Source organism: Protopterus annectens, chromosome 4.part0, assembly GCF_019279795.1.
Source record: "Protopterus annectens isolate FY-2018-M chromosome 4.part0, PAN1.0, whole genome shotgun sequence".
In the NCBI taxonomy this organism is placed as follows: domain Eukaryota; kingdom Metazoa; phylum Chordata; order Ceratodontiformes; family Protopteridae; genus Protopterus; species Protopterus annectens.
This window is the reverse complement of record NC_056733.1, coordinates 9,844,075-9,855,290: the sequence shown is the minus strand read 5'-3', so window position 1 is coordinate 9,855,290 and position 11,216 is coordinate 9,844,075. Positions and strand designations below refer to the sequence as shown.

The following is an 11,216-nucleotide window of genomic DNA, read 5'->3' as shown; positions in this document are numbered from 1 at the left end:
TACTTTGTAGCTTTACCTGTAAGGAAAAGAAATGTTTCATATATAAAAGGCATGATGGATGGTAGAAATCAGTAATATAGTTTTGACATAGAACGTCTAAGATGCTATATTTAGACTTAATACATTGTTTTATCTGAGAACAGCATTTTTACTGCAGTCTTTAATAAGTACAATAGGGTCTTTAACATCCTTCTAAGTTAACTCTACAATATATACAGATGCAAGCATACCCTGGTGAAATTAAATTTTAAGTTAAAATGAAAATGCAAAAGTACATTAGAAAATGAATTCCACTTTACAGTAGGAATCTGTAGTACTGATCTACAACCTATAATATACAGTGTGTTGTGAAGTGTTAACATATCAATCAATATGATTTAATCCTTTTCCATGTCAATTAATTCTAAATAGCTTCCTTTCATTAAACCATATAGCCAGAAAGCTGGGTACACGGGCCTTGTAAATTCATTGTCATATGTATGTAATAGCTGGAATTCAGTTTTATTCACACAATAAAATTTTAGAAGGCCAGCATTACAGTCCAGAAGGACACCTACAACAGTGGGCTCTGTGTAGTCTTTTAGGATTTTCCTTTGATTTTCATGCCAAACAGATAAGTGTCTTTCACTCCACTCCAAACACCAAGATTTGCTGTTTCTTCCTAGAAATTCCCTTCGCCCAAGGTCATCATAAGAAATACCAAAGGCCCATCCTCCACTGTGTTTTGCAATTACTTTCCAGAAATGGCATTCAGAGCTGAAACCCTGTTCACAAAACACTTGATTGACTTTAAATCTTTTTGGACTTGGAAAACACTGAACGTCTTTTCCAGACACTGTAGCTACTCTTCCATCTTTTGAGATTTGAAGACGTTTGTAGTTAGTCATTCGATCAAATGTTAGTTTGGTAGCAACTGGAGAAAAAATATGTAATACACATTATAACTGTGAATCTTAATATCATGAACTCACAAAGAGAAACAGACAAACAAAAAAACATTATAAACACCATCTACACTGTATAAAGATTACTGGAATGAGCTTAACTATTTGGTTTAATATTACATGTTCTTAGGTCATCATAAATTGCTTGCATCAGTTTGTTAGTACAAGGAAAAGACAGAAGGGTTTTGTGTCAATGTCACAGTTTTAAAATGAGGCCTGGAAGTTGGAAGGAGAGGGGGGATGTGGGGTGGAGGCAAGAATGAGTGTCATAGTAACAGATTTTTACTTACCTAGAAATGGTAAGGAAAGTAAATTGGGGGTGGGGTGGCATGTTGACTAAGTGGCTAAGCTTTCTTCCTCACAGCTCTAAGATCCAGGTATGAACTCTACCCTCTGTTTACTGTGTGTAGAGGGGGATGCATATTTCCTCCATGTCTACTTGGTTTTAATCTGGGCATACGCTTTCATACCTAAAATGTACAGGTTTGACTAGCTACTCCAAAATGTCTATATATATATATATATATATATATATATATATATCTGTATGTGTATATATACACACACACACACACACACACATATACATACCCTGAGGCACGTACTGAGAAGCTATTACAGCGCATCTACAATTTTGTGAGGCATGAACCTGTCAAGTGAGCAAATTAGAAGCTTTGGTGTACACAGATAGTTGATCAGAGCACAACCCAACATGTGTTACTGTACTTACAAGATGGTATTGTGTTTTTAATCATATAGTAATTTTGTTGTAGGACTTGTATTTAGATGTGCACTGAATATATTTAATATACCCATTTAGCCAATCAGATTGTTTGACCTCTGAGCCTAATTTATAAATAAGTATTCAAATTATACTTACCCTTGCCTAAATGGTCAGGTTATGGCTCAAACAGGTCTGCAATGGACTAGTCATTCGCCCATTTATAAATCCAGTATTTATTTATTTATTTAAGATTTGTTAACTGGGAAAGTCCGACTTGGAATAAAGCCAGTTTTCAGCGGAGGCCCGGGGAGAAACACTCCAGATTCATGTCTTTCCAATGTGGGAGAAAACCGGAGCACCCGAAGGAAATCCACACAAACGCAGGGATGACATGCAGACTCCTCACAGAAGGCACCCCAGCCGAGAATCGAACCGAAGAACCTCTTGCTGTGAGGCGACAATGCTACCGCTGCACCACTGCATTAAAATAAAAGAATAGACAACTTCTCAACTATTCTTGAATTTGATTCAGAATTTTCTTGTTCATTATTACATCTGTGATTTTACTACAAAATGACGAGGATTATAAACAATGTCATACACTGCAGCTACAGGCATTTTAGCCTTAAAATGCTGTTAGTGTACTTCTTACCCTAACTATTGTTTAAATGCATAGCACCTGTGTTTAGAGAGTGCAGCAGATATCAGGCTACTGTCTGAGGAGTTACGGCATTAGTCCAATTGACAGTTGCAAGAGACAGCTGTCTGACAGACAAGTATATAAAAAATACAGTAGCTTAAAAACTGAGATTGCACTGTGTGATTAAATTCTCTTTAATCCAACATGCAATGACCATAGAGGTGATTATAGGTAGTCTGTGTAGGGATTTTGCCCCTAAACAAATGCTGGAGAGAGTTGTACGAAAGTTTGCTTTGTAAAAACTATTCACACCTTGTGTACTCCTTACACTGCTTTGCCTCTGAGTCTTGCTGTAAAAGGTTGAAAGCTACAGAAAAAATAAGGTTGAAAAGAATAAACAGGCATGACCTATCACATCTGCGTAAGCATTGCAGTTTGCATCTCTCTAGATGTCTGTCCCCTACTGTCCACCCTACTTTGGGGATATAAATATTGACTGGAACCTTGTTAATACTGCCACCCCTAGCTACTCCTTTATGGCTTTACCCAGCTGATCACCTCGTCCACACACCAGCAAAAAAATTCCCAGAACAGCTCGGTCATCGACTAGATATTAGTATCCAAGCCCTAGTGCTATCATAACCCTTTCACCCTCTTAACTCCCTTAGTGACCACCTCCCTACCTCAGTAGTAAGACATTCTCCCAATCTTAACAAAAGTAACCACTACAGAGAGTCTCGGTAAGCTTAAAAACTACAACCCTGTCACCCTAAACAAATTACAGTCCACTGTAAACTGGGTATTCTTGCATACAATACATTACCCCTTGATGAGGCTGTCCAAAGCTTCAAAATTATATTCCTAGAAACCCTAAACACCTAGTAGAAAAAAATTAGGCTGAAATGTAATGCACATGGCTAAACCAGGCAACTCGATCACTTATGAACAACAAAGACAGTGCCTGGTGAACATGTAAATAAAATAACTCAACTTTCCACCTGAACTTATATAAACAGCTTTGCAACCAAACAAAAAAGCAGATCCTATTGGACAAAAAAAAAATTCTACCAAAAATCTCTGAGCAACCCACATTCCAACCCAAAGAAATTCTGTCACTCAATAAACAAATTATCTCCAGGGAACCCCTCTTCACCAAACCCCTTCTCTAACAAAACGTGTAGTGAACGTGCAACTCTATTAGCTTTTTCATCAAAACAATAGAAAAGCTTACTAAACTAGAAACTTTCAAAATTAAGACTCCATCTCCCACCTCATTTCTTCCCTCATTCTCCCTAGCACCCGTACCAACTTCATTCATCAGATCACTTTCTTAAACTCAAACCCTGTTCCCCATTAGCCGACAAACTCCCTCTATTATTTCTCAAACATGCATCCAGATCCATATCATGCCCTGCATCTATACTTATCAATAGATTAATCTAAGAAAATATAGTACCAGATATCTGGAAAAAAATTCTTCATAATATTCTCTCCACAAGGTAAGAAATTCTACAGAACCCTCAAACTACAGGCCTACTACCATATTATCCCCCTTATCCAAGACACTGGAAAAATGTATACATAGACAAATACTACACCACCTCTTAAAGGCAAACCTAATTACACCAAACAGCACGGTTTCCGACCCTCGCACAGTACTACCACTGTCCTCCTATCTTATACACAACACTGCCCAAGCCAGAGATAATAATAAATTCATATCAGCTCTATTCCTTGACCTATCCAAAGCATTTGATGCGGTTTCCCATCCCAGCCTCGTAAATAAGCTTTCCAACCTACAACTCTCTACCTCCACTACCTCCTGGTTTAACAGCTACCTCTCAAACAGATATCAGTCCATCAGGTGACAAACATCCTTCTCCCCTATCTGTCTTAAGACCGGGGTTCTTCAGGGCCCCCTACTTTTTAATATATTTGCAAATAACCTCCATGTCTCCTGCCCCACTCTACCTTAATACAGTACGCAGATGATTCCACAATTATTAACACCTCCGACAATATACAAAATCTCCACACTGTCACTCAACAATCTCTGCACTTAGAATAGCTAACTGAAAACAACCTGCTTCTCAACCCCAGAAAGACCAAGCTTCTCCTTTTCCTACCAAAAAACCTCAATCCAGCTAAAGAAAAATTCACCATCTCATCCTTAGATAATACAATTATCACTACCAACTCAAAAACCAAATCGCTTGGCGTTACTACAGATGGCCAATTAAAATTCAACTTTCATATCTTAAACTGTATCAAAAAGTCCAAGCAAAAACGATACTGCAACAAAGAAATAAATACCTAACAAATCTAGACCTATACTAGCTCAAACATTTATTCTACCATCCCTGCTGTATGCTGTCCCCAAACTTATTAACCTTCAAAATAATCTCTTAAACAAACTAGAAATCACCTATAACAAGATAGCCAGATTTGCAGCCAGTAATAGCTACAAATCCCATCACTGTATATCCCTGAAAAGCTCCCCCACATGCCTCAAATTTCAGAACTACAAATTGCTCATGGCATCCTAAATAGATTCAACTCCTGTGCTGCCCTTACATCCATAATTACACCCTACACACCCAATCGTGACCTAAGAAGCCCACAACAAAACCTACATCAGGTGACCAAACCAAACAAAAACATTGGAAAAATACAGTCATTCAATTGCATACTCATGGAACAAACTTCCACTGTCCCTTCACCTCACAACCAAAAGTGGCGAATTTAAAAAGCAACTAAAATTTCATTTCCAACATGCATGGATCTGTACTTGTCAGGAAATAACCTAATGTATTTTTTTCTCCTCTCAATCAACATATCTGCCTAGTATCTGCTATCTAAACACATATCTGCCTAGTATCTGCTATCTAAACTGTCTACACATACTACTCTCTCTGCAGTTAGTACACATGCTATTAAACACATCTTTGTTGTTCTATGTCATGATGTTACTCAATTTGTAAATTGCATATTTTTTTTATTTTAGGCATTGCTATATTCCTTGTATATAACCTAATGCTAACCAAATTTCTCAAACATATTGCTACTGCATTCTCAAAATACTGTACTTTTGCCTTGTAAATTATTCATGTTGTATACTTCTGTTTCTCTGTTTTTGTACTTGTAAGTTTCTTACAACTTCAATTTTTATTTATTTTTTTAATTACTTTCCTGGAACTTTCCTCCTCGGATCTCCACTGAAAAATGTCTCTGGGCCCAGTTGGACTAACCCGGTTAACAAATGTAAAAATAAAATAAATAAATAAATAAAATATTTTTGCTCTGTATTACACAGCTCTAAACCCCTGTAAAAACTTACACTATAAATTGTTGCAAACAAAACATTCCAGAGTCCCAAGACTCCTCTAAGAAACAGTATATCTGATGTTGTCAATCTTCATCTATTCTTGACTTGTGGTTATGGTCCCAATCCCTGGAACCGATCCAGCCAATATACAGCTTGCGTCAGCCAAAAAATCTCTCCAGCTGCAAGTCTACCACAATGCCCCTCTCCACATTACCCCAGATCTCGTTTGCCACTTTTATGATGATGCGTCAGCCAACTCCTCTCTCACAGCTAAGTAAAATTTTTATATTTAAGTCTCTCTATAACAGATTCTGAAATCTTTACTTTCCTTTAAAAAGAAAAATCTTTGGTCTACCCTTTGAGAGTGTGTTGTTTCCCTTATCATTGCTAATTCTTCCCTTCTACCATCGTTGGTAGTTTTTCCTTTCCCCTCTCTCTCACTTTCTCTTCTACTGTTGGTAATCTGTCTACCATTGTTGGTAGATTTTTTTCCCTAAAGGCTTTACTAGTGGTGCAGAAAAATGCCGAACTCTGATAATCATGAAAAATGTGTTTACTGTTTGGGTGTGCCCCATTTGAGTGTAGACTGTTCCATCTGCCAGGGTTTCAGTAACAGAACTCTGGCAGAGAGGAAAAATAAAATAATTCTCAAAGGGCTTCTTAAAGCCCCTTTCGAGGAAGCCTTGTCCAAAGCTGATCAGTCTCCTCCAGCCTCTGGATCAAAATGTTCCTGTTCGGTACTGACCTCTCCATCAGCATTGATTGCCAAGAAACACAAACATGCCTCTGCAGGTTACTCTATGGAGCCAAAACCCAGTGTTCTGAAACTTTCAGAATGGTCCGAATCTTTAGTACCAAAAACCTTACTGGTGCCTTCGACACTGACCATGACGCCCATTCAATCTAGGATTACTACTACTCCTATTGCAACTATGACTCTGACACTGGTGCCCACTGCCACTACAGCCATGCTGTTGCTGATTTCCATCACAGTACAGCAGACGGTGCTGAAGTCAGATATAACTACCCAATCCAGGACTATTTATTTTCCCTTCTTGGACCCATTCCTTGGACAGCTTCCTAGTCCTTTTATAGAGAGACCCGACTCTTCTTCTGGGTTGTCCACTCGCTCCATTTGAAGTCTCTCTAAAGTCGATTGTTAGCTTGGTGGATCAGATCCTGACAACCAGTGGTCTTCCCTCATCTTCTCAACCCCCTCTCCCTTCCAGTGCAGGGGGTTACTCACCTTTGACCCCTACTTATTCTCCTCCTCTGACCTCGGTGCAGACTTTAGAGCTCTCGACTTGAACTTCTCAGTCTCCAGTAGTTTCGGACCAGACAACCTTTGTTGTCTTCAACACCAAGTCTGGCTCTGGCACCCTCTGTGCCTTTGACACCGTCGGGTTCCCAGGACCATGTCTCCGCTGTCCTGTCCAAGGGAGCTGGCCATACCTCTTTGGGCTGCGCCGGGTGAGGACCTATCCTTGGTTCTGGTCTGTCAGGTCGGTCTTTCAGGGTGGGGTGTGACCCCAGTTCTGAGTTCGTCTGTCTCGGTTCTGGTTTCCCATCCCTCCTAAAGAATGCCTGCCTTTCAGGCCAAGGAAAGAGCGCTGGCCTCTGCTTTGTCTCATGTGGCTCCTGGCTTACCCGGGTCTTCCCCTGTGACCCAGGTTTTTCAATTTTGCTGCCAACCTTGACCCCTGGACAGCAAGCCCAAAGTCGCAAGATTTGCCTGCTAAAGAAGTAACATCTTCTGAGTGTTCCTCAGATGTTCCCACTGAGGAGCCTCCTTGGAAGAGATTGTGCAAGAGGAAACACACTGATTCTACTGAAGAATCCATCAGAGGACACGGATTTTAATGAGGGGGAGGGTTCCCCATGGTCACCACAAGACGTCTCCTTCTGAGAAATTCTAGAGACCCTAAAACAGAGGGATGATTGGAAGTACAAAGACTCTTCTTCTGAGGAATCTGTGTACTTGCATGCCTTTGGTGCTCACCCGTCTACCTCCTGGGTAACCCCGCCCACTCACGACCTAATTAAGCTAAATGCTCAGTGGGCATGAAAGGCTCGTGACTGTAGAACCTGACATTTTTTCAGCTCATGAAGACCATTCATACTGGGCGAAAGGCTTCGTAGTAGATGCTATGGTGGTAGTGGCCGTCACCAAGAAAGAACTGGCTGAGGAAAGTTCTACTGTACACCCCCATAACCAAGAGTCTAGGGTGATGATCAGATTCAGGAAGTGGGTCTATGCGTCATCGACTTTCTCCATCAGGCCCTTAAACTTCTTGGCACACATTACTAGACTTCAAAGGGATCTGGTAAAGGGGCTTTCAGATACCCTAGTGGGAGCAGTCGCTGAGGGGGTCCAAGAAAAATTGGCCTCCCAGTTAGCTACCCTGAAGTCTATTTTGAATTTGCCCATGAGGCTCATAGCACATGCAGCTGGAAGGGCGATCAGGTCAGCAGGCTCAAGTGTTGCTATAAGACGACATGCTTGGATGTGCCTGTGTGAGTTTGTGGAGCCATTCAAATCTTCCTACATCAATGCTCCCTTTGATGGATCCTCTTTGTTTAGACCCAAGGTAAAGGAAACTCTATCCAGGTGTGAAAAAGATGGAAAGACTTTGTCTGTTGTAGGCGTGTGTTTTTCCACTCCTCAACAATCCTACTCCAGGGATCAAAGGAGTAGTAAAATGTGGTTCAAGAACTCCCATAAGCCTTTCCAGGACACATGTGGTTCAGATTCCCCTTGGGGCAGAGGGGGGAGTTATAATGGAAGACCCCATCCTAGAGGCAGGGGTGGTCTGCATAATCAGGGTTCCAGGGAGTCCTTCTCTGGTCAACCCTACCAGCGCTCCTGAAAGTGGGCCCGATTGCTTACCTCTGTGGACAGTTGGGGGGGGGGGGGATTTTCCTTGCACCCGAATGCCTGGCAACACATAAAGTACAGTTTTGTACCTACCATAAATGTAGATGTTCGAAGATCCACATTGCTGCAGTCCTTACATATGGGTAGTCCGCTGTCCTCGGTCGGCCTGAATACCAAAGTATTAGGCTGACGTCGGTCAAGGCGCTTAAAACTGACATCAGGACGTCAGGGTACAAAAGCGCATGACCGATGTCATTTCCTCAGTCTTTTCTTGCCCCAGATGTCAGAAGGCCCTAACAAGAAAGGCCAAAGCCAAAAAACCAGCAAAAACTAACCAACCACCCGTGCACTAACCATATTTACAATTTGTACAACACACACCACACCACCACCTTCAACAACAGAGGGAAGGAGGGAGGGTATTGGACTGCAGCAATGTGGATCTTGAACATCTACATTTATGGTAGGTACAAAACTGTACTATGTTCTTCATCTCACATTGCTGCAGTCCTTACATATGGGTAGAATCCCAAAGCAGAGGTAAGGGAGGATGGCAAAACTATAAAGCATTAGGAGCTGCCAAAATGCCCTGTAAAATTGCAGTGGCAAATCCAGCCCTAGATTTAGAGTAAAGTGGAAGGTGGTAATGCTTAGAGAAAGTATGCACTGAACTCCAAGTAGCTGCTTCCAAAATATCTTTAGTAGCCACCCCTTAAAAAGCTGTAGAAGTGGCAGTAGCCCTAGTGGAATGAGGCCTAATCCCAGCTGGAATCTCCTTACCATGATGGGAATAACAGAAAGCAATACAAAAACCAATCCACTTAAAAATAGTTTGTTTTGAAACAGGTTTGCCCTGAGAACCCAAAGCAAAAGAAACAAACAACTGCTGAGACTGCCTGAACCCTTTAGTTCTGCTCAAATAATATCGCAACTGTCTGTGTATATCCAAAGTGTGCAAAATCCTTTCCCTTTATTTTGGGGGTTTGCATAAAAAGTAGGCAAATGAATAGTTTGGTTTAAAGCCACACTAGAAACCACTTTAGGCATAAAAGAAGGGTTAGTACGCAAAGACACCCTATCCTTGTGGAAAATTAAGAAAGGCTCAACTGCCATAAGGGCCTGTAATTCAGAAACCCTTCTCGCAGAGGTAATGGCCAACAAAAAAGTAGTCTTCCATGATAAATATTTCAACTCTGCCGATGCTGCAGGCTCAAAAGGTTGTAGAGTGAGTTTCTCCAACACAAAATTGAGATCCCAAGCAGGAGTAGGAGCTCTACGTGGGGGTCTTATATTCTTTGCCCCTCTAAGGAATTGCTTAAACAAAGGCTGAGAAAATAATGGTGGGTCACAGTCATAGTGAGCAAAAATTGCTGCAGCATGAACCTTTATAGAGGAGGACAAACCTTTGTCCAATAACTCAGTAAGGTATTGAAGCGCAACACTTAAATTAGGTTTAGAAACATCAAAGTCCTTTGCTGTACTCCAAAATAAAAATCTCCTCCATTTATCTGCGTAAACTTTCCTTGTACTAGGCCTTCTGGCCTCCAAAATAACATTCAAAACTTGCTGTGGAAGCTGAGACCCTCCAGGGTTTAGAACAGAATATGCCAGGCTGTCAGATGTAGAGAATGAAGTTTGACATTGAGTAAATGACTGTTCTCCTGAGAGCAGGTGAGGAATCGAAGGCAAAGGCCATGGAGGCTCCTGTACCAGACTTCTCAGTAATGGGTACCAGTGCTGTCGAGGCCAATCTGGAGCTATTAAAATCATGTTTGGCTTGTCCTGTCTGACCTTCAGCAGTACCTTTGGGAGGAGAGGCAGAGGTGGAAAGGCATACACGTGAAGATTGCTCCAATTGAAAGAGAGAGCATCCACTTTCCAAGCTGTGGAATGAAACCTTTTTGTGCAAAACTTTGGCAGCTGGTAATTTAGTGGAGAAGCGAACAGATCTATGTCTGGAGTTCCCCATAACACTGTCAATCTCTGAAATACATGAGGATGCAATTTCCACTCGTGGGGATCCATAATTTGTCTGCTCAACACATCTGCTAAGGAGTTCTGTGCTCCTGGCAGAAACCTTGCCTGAAGATTTAGCTGTAAACTGAGAGCAGTCTCCCACAAAATCATTGCTTGTCTGCATAGAGGATAATAATGCGTTCCCCCTTGCTTGTTGATGTACCACATGACAGTTGTGTTGTCTGTTTGAATCAACACCTGCCCTGGAAGAAGTAAATCCTTGAAAGCTATCAATGCAAATTGGACTGCTAACATCTCCTTCAAGTTGATATGTAGATGTTGAAGTCTGGCAGGCCACGTGTCTTGTACCCATTTTCCATTTAGATGAGCTCCCAAGCTTTGTCTGAGGCATCTGTCGTTAAAATCTGACTCGCCTCTGGCCGGGTCACAGAGAGTCCCTTGTTTAGGTGACATTCCTGAGCCCACCACAAAAATTCCTTTTGAATGCAAGGTATTATCTGAATGACAGTGTCCAAATCTTGGCAGTGCTGTGTCCATACATTCTTGAGATACCACTGTAGCTTCCTCATATGCAGTTTGGCATTGGGAAGTACCAGAATACAAGATGCCATGAACCCCAAGGCTTGAAGGACTGTCCTTGCAGTCAGCCTGGACTGACGAGACAATTGGTGGAAGTAAAGAGAAAGATTCTTTTGTTTGTCCGGGGTCAAAAGGCCATCTGGGATGCTGTA

General features: G+C 41.4%; 1 protein-coding gene across 1 annotated transcript in view; it reads right to left on the bottom strand.

The window, feature by feature from the left end:
- Nucleotides 1–272: 272 nt before the first annotated feature.
- The window catches only part of LOC122799161 (E3 ubiquitin-protein ligase RNF135-like), a 159,431-nt gene continuing 148,487 nt past the window's right edge, over nucleotides 273–11,216 (bottom strand). The window contains exon 6 of the mRNA XM_044068047.1: nucleotides 273–913. Within this exon, the coding sequence (XP_043923982.1) occupies nucleotides 378–913 (536 nt within the window). The 3' untranslated portion in view covers nucleotides 273–377. The remainder of the gene's footprint in view (nucleotides 914–11,216) is intronic.